This window comes from Pantherophis guttatus, chromosome 7, assembly GCF_059756535.1.
Source record: "Pantherophis guttatus breed Tessera chromosome 7, ASM5975653v1, whole genome shotgun sequence".
In the NCBI taxonomy this organism is placed as follows: domain Eukaryota; kingdom Metazoa; phylum Chordata; class Lepidosauria; order Squamata; family Colubridae; genus Pantherophis; species Pantherophis guttatus.
This window is the reverse complement of record NC_142069.1, coordinates 54,363,649-54,387,165: the sequence shown is the minus strand read 5'-3', so window position 1 is coordinate 54,387,165 and position 23,517 is coordinate 54,363,649. Positions and strand designations below refer to the sequence as shown.

Sequence of the window (23,517 nt, the reverse complement as noted above, 5' to 3'; positions counted from 1 at the left end):
TTTATTTATTTATTTATTCATTCATTCATTCATTCATTCATTCATTCATTCATTCATTCATTCAATTTATATACCGCCCTTCCCCTAGTGGACTCAGGGCGGTGCACAGCCAAAACCAAAATACATAACAATACAAAATTTAAAATTAATTAAAAGAATTATATACTTTGGCCCGAATTAAAACAGTGCGAATTAAAACCCATTAACAATTAAAACTAAACAATTAATAACCATTAAAAACTAAAAAAGGGGGGCGGGGTTCACGCCAGCCCTGCTTGCTGGAAAAGAAGAGTTTTCAGGGCTCGGCGAAAGACCCGAAGATCCGATATCCTTCTTATCTCCAGGGGCAAATCATTCCAGAGGGCGGGGGCTGCCACAGAGAAGGCCCTCCCTCTGGGGGTCGCCAGCCGACATTGCCTGGCCGACGGCACCCTGAGGAGTCCCTCTCTGTGGGAGCGTACTGGACGGTGGGAGGCTATCGGCGGCAGAAGGCGGTCCCGCAAGTACCCAGGTCCTATGCCATGGAGCGCTTTAAAGGTGGTAACCAACACCTTGAAGCGCACCCGGAAGACCACTGGAACCAATGCAGCTCACGCAGGAGAGGTGTCACATGGGAGCGACTCCTCGCTCCCATAATCCCCCGCGCGGCCGCATTCTGCACCAGTTGGAGCCTCCGGGTACTCCTCAAGGGGAGCCCCATGTAGAGAGCATTGCAGTAGTCCAGGAGGGAAGTGACGAGTGCCTGAGTGACTGTGCGTAAGGAATCCCGATCCAGAAAGGGACGCAACTGGCGAATCAGGCAGTAACACATGCGACACTATACAATAAGGAAATACCATTGACTTATCACGATTTGCTTGACCCTCAAGGGGAATTGAAGACCCGAGAGGAGCTTACAAAACAGGGCAAAAAGGTAGACTGGTGGGCGTATGCCCAAATACAATCGAGAGTCAGAAGGGACAAAGGAAAGGAGGAAATATATAGGTCATTACAGGAGTTAGATAAAATCTTATTGGGAATCGAAAAGAAATTACTTTCAAGGTGCTACCAGTTTTTGGTATCACGATGGATTGGTGAGGAGGTGATTAAGGACACTATGATTGCCTGGGGGAGGAACTTCGGATTTTTTTCCAAATTTGGATAAATGGGATGAGATATGGAATAGGAATATGAAACTTACTTTGTCAACCTCCTACAAGGAAAATATTTATAAAATGGTCTATCGTTGACATATCCCCCCGGCAAGAATCGCAAGAATGTTCCCGGGAGTTTCTCCAGCATGCTGGAAGTGTGGGAATGGTTGTGGGACGTACTACCACCAATGGTAGACGTGCCCCAAAGTAGGCAAATATTGGTCCAAGGTTCGGAACTGGATAGTGGAAATTACAGGATATAATATAGAGCTGAAACCAGCGATTTTTTTATTAGGAATGAAACCAGACAAAATAACTAAGGAAAAATGGTACTTGATCCTCCACATCACTACTGCAGCTAGGATACTATATGCGCAAGAATGGAAAAACGAATTAATACCCACAGAAAATAAATTGATTTGGAAAATTACAAAATGCGCAGAGGCAAACCGGTTAACAAAATTACTTAGGAATCAAAAAGATTCTGATTATTACAAATGTTGGAATTTATGGTATAATTGGGTGAAAGAAAAGAGAGGGAAATGAAATGGATTGTATTAGTGGTATAGGCGCAGATTTGTATACGTTAGTTGCAATAACATTGTATGTATGTATATGTAAAGTATTGTATTTTTAAAAATGAAAATAAACTTTGTTTAAAAAAAAAAGAATTTTTTTTTCAAATTAGTGGAAAGAACTGTTAGGACCTCATTGAAGAAACAAAATGTGGAGTTCTTTCATGATAGCTTTAAAAGTTGTCCAGCATTGGCAGACATATGTAGTAACTGGAGTTGATTGCTTGGAGACATCAATACTAACAATAAAATAATTCTTTTAAGGATAATTTTTTACTTCATCTATTAAAACATCTCTATTTAAACTGAAACTATGAGTGGTGTTATTTTTCATTCAATCCTTGCATGTGTCAAACTGCTAAAGAAATTTGGTATATGAATTACTTACATAAAGAGTACAATTCCTGTGTTGGCCAAAGCAAAGGCAAGACCCAATATTCCACTGCCCATGATAGCATTACTAAGGTTGAAGACAGACATTCCCAAAGATGTTGTGCCTGGACTCTGTAAGAGAGAATGAGGGAAGAAGGGAAATAAAGGAAGAAGGCAACTTAATTTCAAAGCTTGGCAACTGTAAGCGTTCTATTCAATGTTCATTTTGAGAAGTCACTTCGACATTACATTAGTCACTTGTATGCTGAATCTAACATTCAGTTATCTGCCCAGTGGAGTTCAGTAATAGAAAAAAAATGACAAGTAAATCAGTAAAGATAACATCTTTATGGGTCATCTTTATCTGTGGATCTTGACATACATCTATTCATTACAGCCATATATCATACTGGTCATAAAGTGGATCATCATGTGAACCTTCTGATTTTATGATTTTTGCACCAGTCATTAAGTGAATCACCATAGTTAAGTCAATCAAATCATTAAACAAATGCCATGGTCATGAAGCAAACCCATTGTTTGCTAAGGTGTTTTATTTCCAAAAAGTGAAAGTAAAAGCCAATTTGGGACAAAAATGTCATAAATCATAGTCATATAAACACAAGCCAGTTGCTGAACACTTGAAATGCGGTCACATGACCACAGGAGGGGGAGTGAGACATCTATTCAAAGTTTGAACCTAATAGAAAATAACTTTTGGGGGTTCTTTGTAGCTTTGAGTGGTGGTTAAGCTATCAATTGTAAGTTGAAGACTACCTACCCTGTTTCCCCCAAAATAAGACATCCCCTGATAATAAGCCCAATTGGGCTTTTGAGTGCATAGCAATAAGGCCAAGAGCTTATTTCAGGATTCAAAAAAAATAAGACAGGGTCTTATTTTCGGGGAAACACGGTATATGTTAACTGCATAATAAAACAAAGAGACCACATCCATGTGGCCAATCCATTTTCCTACGTGCTATATCCACATATTCATTATTTTTAATGCAATCCCTAGTAATATATAGCTATTTAGTACTTATCAACTGGGTCCCATTGTATCCTGTTAAATTTCATTATCACCTCAATCTTTGTCAATTAAGGTTCACCTCAATTGTTTAAAAGCCAAATTCATGCATTTCTTTATTTTTACACAACACATCTCAAAGCTTCATGGTTATGAAGATGTCTTTTACAAGTAGGATCATAGTAATTGACTCTAAGAGGATTGGTAGAAATCAATATGGTGAAAATGTTAAAAGAGGTGGAATACTAAAAGTAGGATGGCACGGCTTCCTATTTCTGCTCATCCATGTCTTGCCTGGACTTGTTAAGAGTGGAACATGCTCAGTTGTACCAAATATGTTGATTCTACCAGCAGGACTCACACAAAGCCTTTTATTAGCTTAGGGTACATCATGTCATTTAAATCCAGAAGCTCTCACTACAACTCATTGGAGAGTGTAATCATAAGTTTTAGAAGGCAATAATGGAATTTAAATATGACCACCATATCTAGCAGCCATTGAGAACCTTACCTATTAATAACTAATTTCCTTTTCAAGCCCTTGAAAATGTTAGACAGTAAAATCTTATAATTTAACTGTTTGAACAAATACAATTGTTTAACTGCCTTCACCATTTGTCTCCAGTAGATAAATTTGGAATTCTGGAAGAAAAATCCCCTGCTTCCTACCTTATCCACAGTGCATTCACTGATCATTAGGAAGATTAACCGTGGGCTGCAGAGAATTATGCAACTTTCATTGAAGGAAGGCAAGAACATAAATATAAATGAAACATAAATGAAACACAGATGAACAGTCCTGGAAAGGGTAGCTAATGGCAAAGCTTCTTCTTGCATAGGACATCCTGGTAAGTTTCAGTTTATGTACACCTGCAACGTTGAAGAATAAACCTCTATAAAGTGAGGAGAGGAACCTACGTATTCATCACACTTCTTCTTTTCCAAATGGCTGTTAGTTAGGCTTCTTCTGCTCTCACGGTCTGCGATGAACTTGCTGAAAGGACACAAGAAAGCAGGATTTTTTAAAAAAAATCATGAGGCATAGCATGAATGTACTTTATCACCTGTTATTGCTGTAGAATGCTGTGACATTTCAATGTGGATTTTGATTTTTTTTCATTAAACCACATTGTACACTGACATTTGAGAAGACGGCATAGGTAAACAAATATTACAGATGGAGGATATAATAAGAGACTATCAAAGACCTGAAAAGACATTCATGTATGGTTCTGTTCTCTAATACACTGCTTAGAAATAATCCCCTGACATGGCTACTTTGCAACAGGAGTAGTTTTCTTAGTCTTTTTTTTCTTTAGTATGACTTGGAAATGCAAATCGTGAAATAAAGAACAAGTCCAGAATGTCGGAGGAGTATGAATTTGCCAGTCTTGGGCTGTAGACTGCAGAGTCAGCATTGCTCCATTTTCACAAAATTCTTGACAGGAATGACTTTGTTAATGCAGAGAATCCAAAGCATTTTAACAGTAATTAAACTAAACTAAATAAATTTTTTAAAAAATAGAAAGGAAAAAATAGTTCAAAAATTTAAAAAAAACAAATGTAGAAAAAATAATAAATATATAAAGAAATGATTTCTCCCTTCATAACAATAATTAGGAACAATTTTAGTAACATCACCTTCTCTTATAATACAACAAATGTTTCCTTCTTCTAAAATCTCATCTTATCCATATACAAATCCATAAAACTTTGTCATTTCAGACTTGATATCCATTAAGGTTTACCAGAAAAAACAATATATCTAATAAACCAACTTTGTGTGCTTTCCTTTTGCTGTTAACAATCTTGTTTTTATATTTCTTCCCTTTACTTTTCACAATCTTGATGCTTAATACTCTCAAATAAAGTCCTAGAGATTGATTTCTTTTCACTTGTTTTATTATTTCTCACAGAACTCTTCAAAATGTTAAACAAGTCTCTTTTGTGAATCCAATGTAAGAAAGTAATTCAGGTCACTTGTTAAGACATCAGCTGGTTTTATTTCTATATCCACTTTAGCATCCCCTTTCACCTGACATTTTTAAATCCATTTTCAAATCAGATTAAGGCCTATGAGGTAAAAATTGCTCCTCTTCCAAATCATCTTGGTAAGATAGTTGGGTGGTATCACTGATTGATGGCTGAGCCCCTTTCCTCTTTGGGGCCCTAAGGAACATGTTGGGATGGCAGAGTGAAGGTGCAGTTTTTCTTGCAGTCCATGGTTTCCTTCTCCCTGCAGGCAGTCCTGTGGGTCAACTGAGGAGAAGGAGGAAGAGTGATTTCTGGAGCTCTCTGCCAAGCAAAGTCAATAGGTAAATTGACTTTGGTACTCCTGCTCCCACTCTGTCTGCCTGCGGTCATTCTGTTTCTCTCTTTAGATAAAGATGAAATGAAATGAAATGAAATGATGACATAATGGCTCACAAGTTGTCTGGTCTACTTCTAAATTTGAACCTAAAGCTCTGTAAGAGTTTTTGGCATATATTTGTTCTCACTTATTTATTTAGCATATGGCACATGTTAGCCAGGGACCACTGAGATGGCTGGTTACCTCTGTGAAAGGAATTTTTTCAGGCAGTATTATCTTACCTGCAGGACGCCTCAATGCCGGTAGGCAATCACGGGAGGCTCCTTTCTTGTCCCTCTGCAGTTTATTCACTCATGGGAATCAAGCCGCCGAGCTGTCAACCTTAGCGGTGCACAGACCTAGCATCTTAACACGTAGCCACCATGGCCCCTATTCTCACTGATATTATTCTTTCTCCCTACTTCCCTTTTAATTGACATTCAGATGTCACGTTCCTTAGGGACTTTTTGCAGAGGTAAAAAGAGAATATATAAGTCACAAGCTTTCACTTAACCTGAAACCTTCTGGATGCAATACATTGTAATCTCCAATTAGTGTGTCTGGGAATCATGGAGGTTGTAATACAAATCATTTACAGAACAATAGATTGAAGGTATAGGGAATTGTGAGAATTGTAGTCCCACACATTTGCAGGAACCACTTTGAGAAAGATTGCATTGGCATCTTATTGTCAGCCCCAAAGCACCAGGGCTGCCATTCTGGAAGGGGGAGACCACCAGCCCGCCAGCCTAGCCACCTGGAGCCCACCACCATGGCAACCGCCATCACACCCGCTGCTGTCCTGGCCGTTGCAATTGCCGCGGTCCCCGGGGCCCTGTTACCTTCCTGTTTGCCCTCACCATCCTCGTCCTTGCCGCTGCAGCCTCCAGGGACTGACACTGCGGCCACTGCAATGGGCGCCACCACTTTTGCTGCCGCCTCACAGCTGAGAGGCGGCCTTGGGACCAACTGATGTTTGGGGCCTTTCGCTTGCAGGACAAACCAGGACTGATTGTTGGCTGGAGTGGGGGTGGAAGGCAGAAGTTGGGCTGTGGGTGGAGCCACAGGGTGGAGACAGGGAGGGATGCGGGTGTTCTGCCCCAGCTCCGGATCCCAAGGAGTGTCACACACACCAAGCTCCAAAAACTCCGTTTATTACAAACAGACCCCTTTCAAAATGCAGGCTTTCAGTACAAATGTCCTTATCAGCCTGCTATAAAGTACAAAGAATAAACAAAATCCGACAAAGGTTGGCAACCAGCCAGAAACCAAGATGTGATAAGAAACTCACTCTCCAAAATGCTCTGTGTAATAATTAAATGTTGTTTCCAGCAACAATTGCTAACTGCGTGCGACTTAAATAGGCTAAGGAAGTGGCCAATTAACCCCAAGCCTTACTCTCGAGGAGACCTCCTCCTCCTGAGTAGCCACTCCTGCGTGCTCAAGCATTGAGGAGAGCTCCTCCACTTCACTCTCTGCACTTGAAGGAGCCTCTGGAAGTTCTCAAGGCCCTGGCTGAGTCTCTGCCTCTGGCACCACATCCTCTTCAGCCTCCTCGCTGTCCGACGTGAGCGCCGGCTGCACAGGCTGCTGGCGTGACACCATACCAGCCTCCTCCTCGTCAGGATCAGCCACAAGCCGCGCAGGCCGCTGGCGGGCCACAACAGCGGGAGACTTCAAAAGGTGATGGGGAGCACAGCACAAACACCACTGACAATGATTCACTTTTCACTGGTGTTTGTCGGAGCATGCCGGAGCACAGGATAAAGAACTCTCACATCAAAGCTCATTATGGTTTGGAGGTTTTTTTCCCTCTGCGCCGTTCTGGAACCTGACACTTACATTGACTTAGAATATTATGTTATGATGGTATATAAATTTTTCCTACTTTCTCTTTCATGTGAGAAAAATGTTTAACTCAATTCTGTACTGTTAGTGTGATGTGGAAAACATGCCTGAATGGACCATGTAATCAGGAGAATTACAATGGAACAAAGATGCATATTTAGTTTCTAAATGCTTCCTGGTGATGCCTGGCACTTGAAGGTTCCTCTATGTTAGAGAAAACAAATCAGCAGTCTAGAACTGCTAAGAAAATCATACATATTTTTTTAGTATAACAAAGCAATGGTAAATTATTTTGCCAAATAATTTCTAAAAAGCATCCTAATAACTATAGAAATCCCTCTTGAACATAAAGTAAAAATGAGAATGAATTTAATTAACTATTTAGCCAGAAAGCCACCACAATTAACACTTACCTTAAGAACTCTGAAAACATCTACATCTAGCCATATTCTAAGAAGCAGAAGCAGAAGGTAGGCTTTGCCTAAAACATGTGTGTGTGCATCAAAACACACAAATTCACAAAATTATCATGAAATTACCCAGTCTTCTTGCATGAGAAAAAGAATGGATATATTAAAATGAACTGCATCTCAGAATTAAAGTCACTGAGTATAAAAAGAAAAGCAACAAAGTAGAATCAACAACAACAAAACCCTATGCCATGAAAAATTCAACACCCAATACCCAACAGTCAAAGTCAGTAGGTTAGAAATGTCTACTGATGGTTCTTTAGTCAAAGGCAAAAAATGCCCAGTTTGATATCCTTGAACCCTAAACTTTCTCTGTGTTGTTGAATTTTAAGTTTCTCTTGTTCAAAAGGCACTTTGGCAAACTATATTGCATCAACTAGCCATTTAAGAACAGTACACAGGTTGTACACTATTTCCAAGAAGAAGAGGACAACAGAAAAAGAGGTGGCTGGATGGAGTCACTGAAGCAGGGGGGGATGGTAGAGGACAGAAAGGCCTGGAGGAATATTGTCCATGGGGTCGCGATGGGTCGGACACGACTTCACGACTAACAACAACAATGGTGTCAAGAAAAAGAACGCAGGAATTAGACTACAGGAATAAGCCATTGACTTTCATTGTTCTGATTCCAAATATATTTCAAAACTACATACTTTACAGAAAATGCGGCACACAAGTCAACATATTTGAAATATGTCTGGTACATTTTGCAATTATGTTGGTTTAAAACTTTGGCTCAGTGAGGCCTGCAAGCCCACTCCTAGGCCTTACTACCTGCAACTTTCCAATGGACATATTTCTCTTCTCACAGAGTGGTCACTGACCTTGAGACAGACATTCTAGAATGTGAACTCAAATGAGCCATAGGAAATCTGAGCAACAACAAAGTTAGTGGAGGTGACAGTATTCCAGCTGAGCTACTCAAAATCTTAAAAGACGATGCAGTAAAAGTGCTACACTCAATTTGCCAACAAATCTGGAAAACTCAAACAGTGGCCACAGGATTGGAAAAGGTCAGTTTACATTCCAATTCCAAAGAAAGGCAATGCCAAAGAATGTTCAAACTACCACACCATTGCACTCATTTCACATGCTAGTAAAGTTATTCTTAAAATCCTACAAGCTAGGCTCCAGCAGTATGTGGATCGAGAACTACCAGAAGTACAGGCAGGATTTCAAAGAGGCAGAGGAACTAGAAATCAAATTGCCAATGTAAGCTGGATCATGGAGAAAGCTAGGGAGTTCCAGAAAAACATCTACTGCTTCATTGACTATGCTAAAGCCTTTGATTGTGTGGATCACAACAAATTGTGGCAAGTTCTTAAAGAGATGGGAGTACCAGACCATCTTATTTGTCTCTTGAGAAACCTATATGAGGGTCAAGAAGCAACAGTGAGAACTGGACACGGAACCACTGATTGGTTCAAAATTGGGAAAGGAGTCCGGCAAGGCTGTATACTATCACCCTGCCTATTTAACTTATATGTAGAGCACATCATGAGAAAGGTGGGGCTAGATGAATCAAAAGTTGGAGTTAAGATTGCCGGGAGAAATATCAACAACCTCAGATATGCAGATGATACCACTCTAATGGCAGAAAGTGAAGAGGAACTAAAGAGCCTCTTGATGCAGGTGAAGAAGGAAGAGTGCAAAAGTTGGCTTGAAACTTAACATTAAGAAAACTAAGATCATGACATCCAGCCCTCTCAATTCCTGGCAAATAGATGAGGAGGAAATGCAGGTAGTGACAGATTTTATTTTCCTGGGCTCCAAGATCACTGCAGATGGGGACTGCAGCCAATAAATTAAAAGACGCTTGCTCTTGGGGAGGAAAGCTATGGGAAATCTAGACAGCATACTAAAAAGCAGAGACATCACCCTGCCAACAAAAGTGCATATAGTCAAGGCTATGGTTTTCTCAGTTGCAATTTATGGCTGTGAATGTTGGACCATAAGAAAGGCTGAGCACCAAAGAATTGAGGCCTTTGAACTATGGTGCTAGAGAAGACTCCTCCGAGTCCCTTGGACTGCAAGGCGAACAAACCGGTCAGTCCTAGAGGAGATCAACCCTGACTGCTCTTTAGAAAGCCAGATCCTGAAGATGAAACTCAAAATACTTTGGCCACCTAATGATAAGGAAGGACTCACTGGAGAACTGCCTAATGCTGGGAAAGATTGAGGGCAAAAGAAGAAGCGGACCACAGAGAAGGGACGTTGGTCTTACCGTGATACGTTCCTTCTCGTAGTGTAAAATGGGAGGTGCCAGGCTGGGATAGTCTATGCTCTAATTCTATGTCCTGAGTTGAAACTTCTGAAGATCCGCCTCCTGGTGACGTCTCTTCAGTTTTGCCAACGAAGCCAATGCGAATGGTACAGTCCAGGTGAATGGTACGCAGTCTGAAAGACAGAAACAACACGCTCCACGAAGGGAGCCAGTCCAGGCAGCCAGCCTCTGCCGATGCAAAGGAATCCAGTCTATAGTGGCGGATGAAGGGAGTGGGAGAAGTCCACGTAGCTGCCCTACAAATGTCCTCGACAGACGCTTGAGTAGCCCAGGCCGCAGTTGTGGCAGCACTGCGGGTGGAGTGAGCCGTTATCCCTTGAGGCACCGGGAGAGCCTGAAGCTCATATGCGGATGAAATGCACGTACGAAGCCACCTCCCCACCATGGAAGAGGTCACCCTGTGGCCAAGAGTCGACGGCTGAAAGGAGACAAAGAGAGCCTCCGTCTTCCGGAAAGAAGAGGTCCGAAAAATGTAAATACGGAGGGCCCTCCTCACATCCAAGGTGTGCCAGGTCTGCTCCAAGGCGTGCCTAGGCCGAGGACAGAAGTCTGGCAGGACCAACTCCTGTGCTCGGTGGAACAAGGAGTTGACCTTAGAAAGAAAGGCAGGGTCCAGCCGTAGGACAACCCTGTTGGAGTGAAAAATACACAGGTCTTTCCGCACCGATAATGCCGCCAACTCCGAGATCCATCGGGCAGACGTGACAGCCACAAGGAAAGCTACTTTACACGAGAGGAGACGCAGACTAGCCTCCCTCAATGGTTCAAACGGTGCCTTAGTCAAAGCTTGTAGGACCTTGGAAAGGTCCCATGTGGGATAAAGGTGAAGAGGAGGGGGTTTTAAATTAGCTGCTCCTCGTAGGAAGGTCCTCACCCTCGGATGGTTAGCAAGGGAACCCCCGTCCCCAATTGTCAATACAGATCTCAGCGCAGCAATCTGTTGCCTCAAAGTGTTAGTGGAAAGTCCCATGTCCAACCCTTCCTGTAAAAATTCCAGCACCTCCACCACCGATGCTGAAGTTGGACTCAAATGTCTCGAGGCATACCACACTGCAAATCTGTTCCACGTGGCCTCGTAAATGCGTGTGGTGGAGGGCCGCCTGGCTGCCTGCATAGTCCAGATGACCCTGGCCGGAAAGTTCTCCCTCAAGAGCCCCCGCTAAACCTCCAAGCGGCTAACTGCAGTCTTTGAGGGTCCGGGTGTTGCACCGGGCCCTGCCTGAGGGAGACTCGGTCCGGGGGGATCCGCCAGGGCCTGGCGATCAACAGGTCAACCAGGTCGGCGAACCACGGCCGTCGGAGCCAGTGAGGGGCCACTAACACTATCTCCGCCCCCTCCAACAACACCTTCCGAATTACAGCTGGGATCAGGGGTAGGGGAGGGAAGGCGTATAAGAGGCCCCTGGGCCACGGGGTCTGTAAAGCGTCCACTCCCTCTGCTCCCGGGGCAGGGAAACGGGAGAGAAAGCGGGGAAGCTGGGTGTTCGTTGGCGAGGTGAAGAGTCCATCACCGGGCGACTGAATGGTCGACAATGTCCGCAAACAGGCTGGGGTGTAACCTCCACTCCGAGGAGTCCACAGTAGCTCGACTCAGCCAGTCGGCTTCGACGTTGTCCGTCCCGGTGATGTGGTCCACTGTCAGGGACAAAAGGTGAGTCTCTGCCCAGTCGCAAAGCGTCTCTGCCTCCCTCATCAGAGGCCAGGAATGAGTCCCCCCCTGCCTGTTTATATGGGCTTTTGTTATTGTATTGTCTGTGAGAAAGAGCACATGCTGCTCCCTCACCTGAGGAAGAAAGGCCTGCAGGGACAGACGGGCTGCTCGGAGCTCCAACCAATTGATCTGCTGGGAGAGTTCTAGGTGTGACCAATGGCCCTGGGCCACCTGAGAGCCGCAATGGCCTCCCCAGCCCCACAGACTGGCATCTGATGTCACAACCACCTTGTGGGGGTCCCTGAAGTAGCAGCCCCTCTGTATGGCCTCTGACGTCCACCAGGCCAAGGAGCGCCGGACCCGTGGGGGCACCTGAACCCTGACCTTGGACGAGGTCGTGCCCGCCTTCTGACATGGGAGCAAGAACCACTGTAGTGGCCTCGCATGGAACCGGGCCCAGGGAACGATATTCAGACAAGAAATCATTTTCCCCAATAGTTGGGACAGGTGGTCTATCTGCACAATCTGGCTCCTCTGAATCTGTAGGATTAGCGCCTGTATGCTGTCCTGTCTGTCCTGGGACAAGAAAACCTGCCCCGTCTGCGTGCCTATCAGGGCCCCTAAGTGAACTAACCTTGTTGAAGGAACAAGTTGGCACTTTGCCAAATTCACCGGGAACCCATGGTCCCTCAGTGCACCTATTGTCATGGCCAAGTCCTGTTCCGCCCACTGCTGAGAGGACGCCTGTAGGAGCAGATCGTCGAGGTAGCACTGTATTCTGATGGGAAGAGACCTGAGATACACCGTCAAGACAGTGAGGATCTTGGTAAACGTCCGGGGGGCCGAGGCCAGCTCGAACGGCAGGGCAAGATATTGGTAGTGGCAGCCTGAATAACAAAATCTCAGGTACTGACGATGCTCCGGCCGAATAGGGACATGGAGGTAAGCTTTGGTCAAATCTATGGAGGCTAGAAAATCTCCCTCCCTGATCCCCGCTAAGATGGAATGCAGGGAGTGCATCTTGAACCTCGTGTAGACTAAATACTGATTGAGTCCCTTCAAATTTAGAATTGCCCTCCACCCACCCCCCCGAGGCCTTTGGGATTACAAACAGGATGGAATAGAATCCGCGCCCCCTTTGCCCCAATAGAACCGGCTGGATGGCCCAGATATCCAGCAAATGCTGAATGGCCGATTCCATGAGCCCCCGCCTGAACGGGTCTCCAGAAACGGGGCAACGGAGGAAACGCCTCAGAGGAGGTGAAAGGAATTCGAGGGAGAGCCCTGCTCTTACAGTCTCCCTCACCCAATTGTCCGTTGTCAGGTCATCCCAGGGGTCTGCAAACAGGGTGAGCCTGCCTCCAATAGGGGCCTGAGGCAGGCAGTCATTTCGATCTTCTAGCCCCTGTGCCTCCAGCGCCCCGAAGGGCTTGGTGGGCTGTTGCTGTCTACCCCAGGAGTAGGAAGGTCTATCGGCCTGGAAACTAGGCCAAGAGTAATGGAAGGGCCGCTGTTGACTGGGGAAGCTTGGCCCAGCTCACCCCTGGCGAAAGGAGGGCCGCCTGAAGTAAGGGGAGGAACGGAAATCCATTCGCCTGCTCTGAGATGGGAGTACCTTCCTCTTATCTCTCGTCTCTATAAGCAAGGGATCTAATGCCTGCCCAAACAGGAAACCTCCCTCAAATGGGGCAGAAGCTAGCTTCCACTTGTTCTTCCCATCCATGCGCCAATGATGCAGCCAAAGCATGCGCCTAGCAGTGACTGATGAAGCCATGGCCTTGGCAGAGAACCTGGCAGCCGCCAAGGTTGCATCTGCCGTATACTCAGCAGCCGCTATGATTTTAGAAAGGTTTTGATGGGCCCGAACATCATCCGGTGCCAAGTGGCCCTGCAGCTGACGAAGCCATCGAACCGATGCCCTGGTGAGGAAGGAAGCTGCAGAAGATGCTCTCACAGCCCACGCATCCGCCTGATGCGCACAACGAAGTGCCGTCTCCTCCCGGCGATCCTCAGCCTTCAAGGCATCCTCAGCGTCAGGTGGCAACACGGAAGAAGAGGTGAGTGCTGCTACTGGAGCATCTACCTTGGGAACTTCCAACAGGTTAATCATAGCAGAAGCCACTGTAAACAATTGATTATCCAACCCCGAGGGTCTGGGGCCTGCGGCAGGGGCCGTCCACTGCCTACGTATCATGTCCAAAAACATCCCCGGAATGGGAACAGTGTCAGCCTCCACTGCTTGTTCGGTGAACAAATAATCATCCTGCTCTCCACTACCCAGGTTATCACCGGAGAGCGATGGATCAGGCCCCAAGCGAGTGGTAGCCCTGGCTTTTGACAATAAAGGCTTCAACAGGGCCGGATTAAATAAGCCCTTAAAGGCCTGGGGGGGGCAGTCCTGGTCAACATCAGAAAACTCCCCCTCCCCTTGATAGTCTGCGTCATAATCTCCCAAATCAGAAGGAGAAGGAGAATATTGGTAGTCCTCAGGAGCTGCAACATATCCCTGAGGCTCCACTTCTGGTCTGAATGCATACATTTGGGCAAAGGCCTGCGATTGTAACTGCATACCCTCTGCAATGCCCCGTCTAATTGCCTGTTCCACCCAGGACTTCATAAAATTGGGGACATCCTGCTCCCCCACTTCGCCCTGACGGAGGCCAGCTGCAGTGGGAGTAAAAGTGGCCTCAGGTATCTTACTGGGAGCCACAGAAGGCCCTGGGGGGTGGGGGCTGAGGTTCGGCCTGTATCTCCGGAGACCATTGCCTCTCATGACCAGCCACAGCAGGAGCAGGTAAATGGTGTGGAACTGCTGATTCTGTATTCTGAGCAGGTAGATGATGTACAGTCACAGGCACCTGAGAGGATTCTGGAGGTGCATTAGTGGCAGATTTGCAAAGGGCCTTTGTAAATTCTCTGTCCAAGGCCCTTTGCCTGACTTGAGCTGTCTTTTCATCGGCCTTGGAAAGCCCAGTGCGAGCCCTGGCCCTGGCCTTAATCTTGTTGGCTGCTGCAATACTTGCAGTGCGGGGCCTAGAAGTAGCTCTACCTCTGTCCAGAGGAAGAGACCAAGAGCTCTCAGCCGAAAAGGAGGCCCGTCCATCCACATCCCCCATATTGAAAATAAGCTTTCCAGTCCAAATTTAAAGAGAGAGGGGGCTTAAATGAAAGGCCTGAGTCAATAAAGGTAGGTATACTGGCCTGAATGGAGACAAAATGGCCGCTGTCTTCTTCAAAATGGCCGCTCGCAACTGTCAGGATTCAAATCAGCCCCAGGAAATAGAGAGCTCTGCCAAGTCCGTTCAGGCTGCAAAGCAAGCCCGCAGACCTCAAAGAGACTGGTCAGCAGTCCAGGCTCCCATCCGCAGCCGCGGAGAGCCTACCAGTCTATGCCTCAAAAAAAAAAAAATGGCTTGCCTCAGAAAATGCCGGGGGAGCAAAGCTGCCCGGACTTAAAGGCCCCCAAATTGTGTGGGAACAATGGCCGCCGCGACTTATAGGGCAAAATCCAAGTGTGGCCAGGCAGCTAGACCAGCCTTTCCTCGAATCCAGGCTGCTCTCGAAGAATTGAGGCGAAGCAACCCGCGCCCAGGCTAAACAAGGCTGGCGCGGCTGCAGCGGCTTCAGAAGGCTTTAAAAGTACAAAAAAAGCTGCTCCACCTCACAGCTGAGAGGCGGTGATCAAAGGGACGCCGCGGCAGTGTTAAAATGGCTGCGCGACTCCCGCGGCTTCCACAGAGGATCCTGTGTGCTCCGGACGTGTCTGAGGCAAACTGGGGCGAAAGCCAGCCAGCTAAGCCTTACAGCCGCAATCCAGGCAGGGGAGAAAGGGGGGGGGAACTTCAGCAACCCCCCCACATCCAAAAACGGCAGGCAGAGAGCCCTTCCCAGCCAGTACCTCATAGATAAGCAGTCCTCTTTCAACACAGAGCCTTAAAGGTACAGACACACTCACAGAGAAAAAAAAATGGTAAAATAAAAGGAAAAATAATAAAAATTCCAGGGAAATATTACTAGGCTAAACTCACAGCTCAGGAGCTGAAAGAATTGCAACCATGAGTTAGGCTGAGTTGAAACAAACTGAAGAGACGTCACCAGGGAGGCGGATCTTCAGAAGTTTCAACTCAGGACATAGAGCTAGAGCATAGACTATCCCAGCCTGGCACCTCCCATTTCTACACTATGGAGAATGAGGTGGCTGGATGGAGTCACTGAAGCAGTCGGCATGAACTTAAATGGACTCCAGAAGATGGTAGAGGACAGGAAGGCCTGGAGGAACTTTGTTCATGGGGTCGGACATGACTTTGCAACTAACAACAACAAAAAATACATTTATATTCTGATTTTTTTCCCTTGGTTTTAACATGAACACCAATAAAGGATTGATAATGTTCAAACTGCCTCTTTGCACAGGATGTGACTCAGCATTCATCAATTGTATTTCAAGTTGGGTTACTTTTTTAAATGCTATTTTTAACAAATGTTTTCAAATGGTCAGTTTAGGGTAACAGAAAACTACTCACCTATTCATTTGTCCATTTTCTACTTCTGTAAAATCATTAGAATCATTGCTTATGTTATCATCCTCAGGAAGCTTCATATTTTGCATCTCCGTTAATTCTAGTGTTATTTTGAAAGGCATTTTGATTTAGAGAACTTATACTGGAGTTTGAATTTTGGAGTGAAGTGACCAGCTACACAATGCGTTGGACAACCTGAAAAAAAGGAGTAATTAAAAAATAGCAAGACCACTGGTAAGAAGATCAGCAATTATCTCCCAAAACACTATGCAATATTTTTTCAATTGAGACAATTATTGTCTGAATTGACACTCATTTAACTCTGCTTTCAGTAAATACATCAATCTGAGAACTTTGATAACAGCTTAAGATACAAGTTGACTTTTTCCTTTGTGTTTAGGTGAAAGGGGAAAACTGAGTAAAGGAGAGAAGCATTTAAAATGTTTAGGTAATTTACATAAACTAATAAACAAGAATCCTAAAATATTATCCAAAGTGTTATAGAAATATATCACAGGCAACACTTCCTGCAGTATTGGAAAAAAATCAACTCTGGTTATACCAACCAACTCGTAATGGTACTTCTGAATTAAGTCTCCTATGACACCTGAAAATGGGATTTTTTTTAAACTTTCTGTATACTTATTGCTAATCCTGAGCATATTTTACATGGGGGTCTCAGTAGCAACCATTTGTTCAGCAACCATTTGACGTTATAACACTGCTTAAAAAATAATTTTATGGCCCATTTACAAACTTTGCAGCATCCCAGGTATACAATCAATCGCCACTGTAGTCACTTCTACACCTTGTTCTGTGCCTGATCTGCATTTTTCTCTTCCCCACACCCAAAGCAGAGAGATTGGACAGATAGGGATTGCAAAAAAGTAAGCTGTTTGCTCTTCTATACATCAAAGGCAATGCAATCATATCAGAAGCCAGGGCTGGGAGCCTCTACACAAATAACTTACAATACTCTGTTGAAATCTCTTCCTCTCCAATCTCTCAGCTTTGTGGGGCAGAGAGGGAGGAAAAGAAAGGTGATTTATGTAGAAAATATTTCCTTTGCCTGACTCTTCAGCAGGGAAAAAGCAGCACTGCTTAACTCATTCTTTGCATCAGTCTTCATGCAAAAAGAAACTATAGCCCAACCTACCAAAAACATAACTGTAAAATACAGACTAGAAATGAAAGTTAAAATAAGCAAAAAAAAAAAAAATAGTAAGAGAACACCTGTCTGATCTTGATTAATATAAATCACCGGAATCTGACGGATTACATTCCAGAGCTCTAAAGGAGCTGGCAGTTGTCATCTCAGAACCACTGTACCATATCTTTCAAAAATCCTGATGCACAGGGGAACTATCAGAAGACTGGAAAAGAGCTGATGCAGTTCTCATCTTCAAAAAAGGGGAAAAAACAGACCCAGGAAACTACAGACCAATCAGCCTAACATCAATACCCGGGAAGATACTGGAAAAAATAATAAAAAAACAGACCTGCAAACATCTAGAAACAAGTAAAGTAATAACTAGAAGTCAGCATGGGTTTGTTAAAAACAGAGCATGCCAAACCAATCTTATTTCATTCTTTGACATAGTGACTAAATTAGTGTACCAGCAAAATAGTGTGGGCACAGTATACTTAGACTTCAGCAAGGCATTCGACAAAGTAGACCACAACCTACTTCTTGGTAAGCTAGCAAAAAGTGAGATAAATAGCATCACCACCAGATGGATTTGTAACTGGCTGACAAACCATACTCAACGAGTAGTCCTTAATGGTACTGGGTTGTTTTTTTTTAATTTATTTATTTATATGCCGCCCTTCTCCGAAGACTCAGGGCGGCTTACAAGGCATTAAGCAATAGCCTTCATACTTTTGTATATTTTATACAAAGTCAGTTTATTACCCCCACAAACCGGATCCCATTTTACCTACCTTAGAAAGGATGGAAGGCTGAGTCAACCTTGAGCCTGGTAAGAATTGAACTCGCAGTAATTGCAGGCAGCTGGAAGCTAAATACTACCTTTAACAGTAGCATTAGTCTGCTGCACCACTCAGGCTCAGTAATACTCATTAGTGCCCAGTACTCTTTAATATCTTCATAAAGAACTTAGATGAGGGAATAGAAGAGGAACTCACCAAATTTGCAGATGATACTAAGCTGGCAGGAATAGTCAACACCCTAGATCTGTGATGGTGAACCTATGGCACGCATGCCAGAGGTGGCACGCAGAGCCCTCTCTGTGGGCATGTGTGCTGTCGCCCCAGCTCAGCTAGCTCGTCATCAGGTTTCCAAGGCACGCATGCGCATCAGTCAGCTGGTCGTCGGGTTTCCGGTGCTCTGGCGCACACGTGCACAACTTCCAGTTTGGGCACTCTGTGCTTAAAAGGTTCACCATCCCTGCCCTAGATGATAGGTTCAAGATCCAGATTGATCTTGACAGATTTGAACATTGGGTCCTAACGAACAAAATGAAATTCAATGTAGAGAAAAGTAAACTCTTACACTTAGATAAGAACAACCAAAAGTACACATATAGATTAGGAGAAACCAGGCTCAATAGCAATAACTGTGAAGAGATCTTCGAGTCTTAGTGGACAACCAATTAATTATGAGCCAACGATGTGCAGCGGCAGCCAAAAAATCCAATGCAATCCTAAATTGCATTAACAGAGGGATTCAACCAAGATCAAGTGACGTACTAATATCACTCTATAACGCCTTATTAAGACCATGCCTAGAATACGGCATCCAGTTTTGGTCACCACACTATAAAAAAAGATGTTGAGATTCTAGAAAGAGAGCAGAGAAGAGCAACAAAGATGATTAGGGGACTGGAGGCTAAAACATATGAAGAAGTTACAGGAACTGGGCATGGCAAGTCCAGTGAAGAGAAGGACCAGGGAGACATGATAGCAGTGTTCCAATATTTAAAGGGCTGTCACAGAGAGGAGTGGGTCAACCTATTTTCCAAAGAACCTGAAGGCCAGACAAGGAATAATGGTTGGAAACTGATCAAAGAGAGATTCAACTCAGAAATAAGGAGAAATTTTCTGACAGTGAGAACAATCAACCAATGGAATAGCTTGCCTTCAGAAGGAGCTTCACCACTGAAAGGTTTTAAGAAGAGACTGGACTGCTATCAGGGGTGAAATGCTCCCGGTTCGGACTGGCTCGGGCGAGTAGGTAGCGATGGCGGCGGGCAATTCAGAGAACCAGTAGCAAAAATCCCTGCCCCTGCCCCCCATGCCCAGCTGAGCCGCGTGATCATCAGAGCCTTTTTTCCTTTTAAATGGCTGACGATCCAAGCTCTGACAATTCAAGCTCTAACGATCCCAGCTGAGTTGCCTGCTAATCAGGCAACTCAGCTTGGATTGTCAGACCCATTTAAAAGAAAAAAAGTTTCTTTTTTTTCTACCCCCAGCCTCCAGCTTGCTTACCTTACTTAGCTGCTGGTCGCAACGCCTGCCTTGCTTCGCTTGCTGTAATACCTACAATCCATTGCATCAGCAAGCAACTGAATCTCCCTGCCTGGAATCAAGCTCATCGATGAGCAGCTCTATCTGCAACTTTAAGACTTGTGCACTTCAACTCCCAGCAAAGCTGGCTGAGGAATTCTGGGAGTTGAAGTCCACAAGTCTTAAAGTTGCCAAGGTTGGAGACCCCTGTTCTATTGGGTAAGTTTTTTTCCCCTTTGGGAGCTTTAAAAGAAATAGTTAATTGGGGTTTTTTTTAGTTGTTCTTTTTTTAGACATAGCCATTTAAAGTTTAGGAAGTTTTAAATTAGCTGCTTTTATATAAAAATAAAAATAAAATAATGTTTGTGGAGCTTTCTGAGATTTAGTGTGTTTCTGTAGTGTTTCACTCTAACTACACAAACACACAAAATCTCACAAAACTGTATGTGGAATTTTGTGTGTGTGAAGTGTGAAAGTTTATTTTTTAGGCTTTTTGTGGCTGTGTGAGGTTCTGTCAGCCTCCGACTTTCTGCTTTGGCTGCCATAAGAAACGGGGGAGGGAAGAACAGGGGGAGGGAAGCAAGCTGGTGGATTTTGAAGAAACGAAACCTAAGCACTGAAGTGGCTATCGGGTCAACCGTCATCCTGATTGATGACGATGCCAGACGTGCTTCCACCTGACCTCTGGGAGACCTTTGGATTGGGTGATTGATGATGGACAGTGGGAGGGGATGCTTTCTATATGCAACTTTCACGCCTATTGCTTTAGTTTCAGCTTTCCTTTGGTTGTGTTCATTTCATCTTCCAGTAAAAGTACATTACTCTATAAAATATGGAGTTTGGCTCATTCTTTCCTGGACTTTGAAGGAAGCACACCTGACATTAAGCTGTTTTTCCGAGAAAAGAAGGATGGTTCCTTTCGCTTGGTAGTTGATTATAGGAACCTAAATGCGATTTGTGTGGAGAACATTTACCCCCTACCACTCATGAAGAACATGCTATCTCACTTAGGAAAGGGAAAAATCTTCACCAAACTTGACTTACAGGAAGCTTACTATCGAGTGAGAATTAAAAAGGGAGATGAGTGGAAAACAGCATTTAGCTGCCCACTTGGATGTTTCCAGTTTAAAGTACTCCCATTTGGACTACAGGGAGCCCCTGCTGTATTCATGCAATTGATTAACGAAGTACTGCATGAGCAGCTGTTTAAGGGGGTTCTGGTCTACTTGGACGACATTCTTATCTACTCAGAGAACATGGACAATCATGTGAAATTGGTGCGAATGGTTCTGAAAAAATTCAGGGCCGCCGAACTATATGCCAAACTTTCTAAGTGCGAGTTCCATCAAAGTAAAATTGACTATCTTGGATATCGCATATCACATGAGGGGATAAAGATGGACCCTGGGAAGGTTCGGGCCGTATTGGAATGGGCCGCCCCACGCACCCGCAAACAATTACAAAGTTTCCTGGGTTTTGCAAATTTCTATAGACAGTTTATCCCTTCATTTGCCAAAATAGCTCTGCCTATAACAAATCTTCTGAAAACTAAGGGTGAGGAAAAACCAAGGCCCTCATGACCTCTTGAATGGACTATGGACTGTCAAGCAGTTTTTGAAAAGTTGAAACGACTGTTTGCTGCTGAACCGGTCTTCAAACATCCAGACATGGAAGAGCCTTTTGTAGTACAAGCAGACGCGAGCGACGTGGCTGTGGGAGCAGTACTTTTGCAAAAGAACGCAGAAGGGGAATTACAACCCTGTGCTTACACGTCCCGTAAATTATCAGAAACCGAGAGGAGATGGGCCATATGGGAAAAAGAGGCTTTTGTGGTGCGATGGGCATTATTAATTTCTGGAAGGAGCAAAGCACCCATTTGAAGTTTGGACTGATCACAAAAATCTGGAGGCGTTAAAAACACCACGTAAACTGTCACCAAAGCAAGCTCGTTGGGCCCAGCATTTCAACCATTTTAATTTCACCCTACGCTACATTCCTGGTGGAAAGAATTTCATGGCGGATGCACTCTCCAGAATGCCTCAATACAACAGTACCAAGAAGTGGTTCAACCCATCATCCCTTCCACACAACTGGCAGTGCCCATGACTACCAGAGCGCAGGCGAGGGCCGATCCAGCTTTTTCGGGCGACCTACTACAGAAATTACAAGAAGCCTTAAAAACTGACGAATGGTTTAAAACCCATTCAAATGAATGTACCCTCCGTGATGGTCTAGCTTGGATAGGGGCTAAATTGTATATCCCTGAGAGTTTAAGACTAACAGTATTACAACACGCTCATGATGCCAAGGCAGCCGGACACTTTGGATTTGTTAAAACTCTACATTTTGTTAAAAGATAGTTTTGGTGGCCTGCCCTCAAAAAAGACATAGAAGCATATGTGGCTAGTTGTCCGGTGTGTGCCTCAGCTAAAAGACCTCCGGGGAAACCACCTGGGTTGCTGCAGAGTGTGGCAAGACCGGATGCCCCTTGGAAGGAAATATCCATGGATTTTATTGTTGACCTACCAGAAAGTGAAGGGTGCACAGTCATTTGGGCAGTAACGGATTTGTTTTCCAAACAAGTACATTTCATCCCCTGCTCTAAAATCCCTTCAGCAAAAACTCTTGCAAAACTGTTTATTCGTCATATTTACAGATTACATGGAGCTCCAAAACGTATAATTTCGGACAGGGGTGTACAATTTACTTCCAAATTTTGGAAGGAGTTTTTAAAGTTAATAGGCTCTGCCCAAGGACTAAGCTCTGCCCACCACCCCCAGACCAATGGGGCCTGTGAGAGAACCAATGCTGTGTTAGAACAGTATCTGAGATGTTATGTAAATTACCAGCAAGACAACTGGGTGGACTTATTGCCATTTCCGGAGGTGGCATACAACAATTCTATCCATAGCAGCACCGGGTTCACTCTGTTTAAGGTAGCGTCTGGTCAGGATTTTGTGCCAATTCCCGAGTTACCACAAGACACCCCACAAAACCCATCTTTGGTTGAGTGGATCGAACAGTTATGGAGCACTTGGGCTGTAACTCGAAAAGCCCTAGATGATGCACACGTTATGCACGCATAAGACACAAGCAGATAAAAAACGGTCCCCGGCACATGTGTATAAAGTGGGTGACAGGGTTTATCTTTCCACCAAATACTTACAGACTTCACAGAAATCAAAAAAGCTTGGACCCAAGTATGTGGGTCCTTTCCTGGTCACTAGACTTATTAATCCAGTCACAGTTGAATTGGAATTGCCAAAAACGTTGAGACGGATACACCCTGTGTTTCATGTTAGTTTGTTGAAACCAGAACACTTGTCCCCTTTACGACCCAACCAAGATTCTCCTCCTGTTCCCATACTGATAGAAGGGGAGCAACATTTCGAAGTCAAAGAAATTTTAGACTCTAGGAAGCACTATGGTAGGGTGCAATATTTGGTGGCTTGGAAACATTTCCCTTTGTCTCAAGCTGAATGGGTGAATAAACGTGATGTCCGGGCGCCAAAGAAAGTACAGTTGTTTCATAACAAATATCCTGATAAGCCTTAATGTCTATATTGCAATCTTTTTTTTTTCTTTTCCCTTCCTTCTCTTTTCCCTATTTCGGACTAACGTCTTTTCTCTGGAGGGGCCAAATGTCAGCCTCCGACTTTCTGCTTTGGCTGCCATAAGAAACGGGGGAGGGAAGAGCGGGGGGAGGGAAGAGCGGGGGGAGGGAAGCAAGCTGGTGGATTTTGAAGAAACGAAACCTAAGCACCGAAGTGGCTATCGGTCAACCGTCATCGCGTTCCTGATTGATGACGATGCCAGACGTGC

The 23,517-nt window shown here is 44.5% G+C and overlaps 1 protein-coding gene across 1 annotated transcript in view; it reads right to left on the bottom strand.

Annotated features, from left to right (window-relative positions):
* The window catches only part of SLC38A1 (solute carrier family 38 member 1), a 100,854-nt gene that overhangs the window by 64,832 nt on the left and 12,505 nt on the right, over positions 1–23,517 (bottom strand). The window contains 3 exon segments of the mRNA XM_060690221.2: positions 2,097–2,212; positions 4,026–4,101; positions 16,234–16,425. Of these exon segments, the coding sequence (XP_060546204.2) occupies positions 2,097–2,212; positions 4,026–4,101; positions 16,234–16,352 (311 nt within the window). The 5' untranslated portion in view covers positions 16,353–16,425.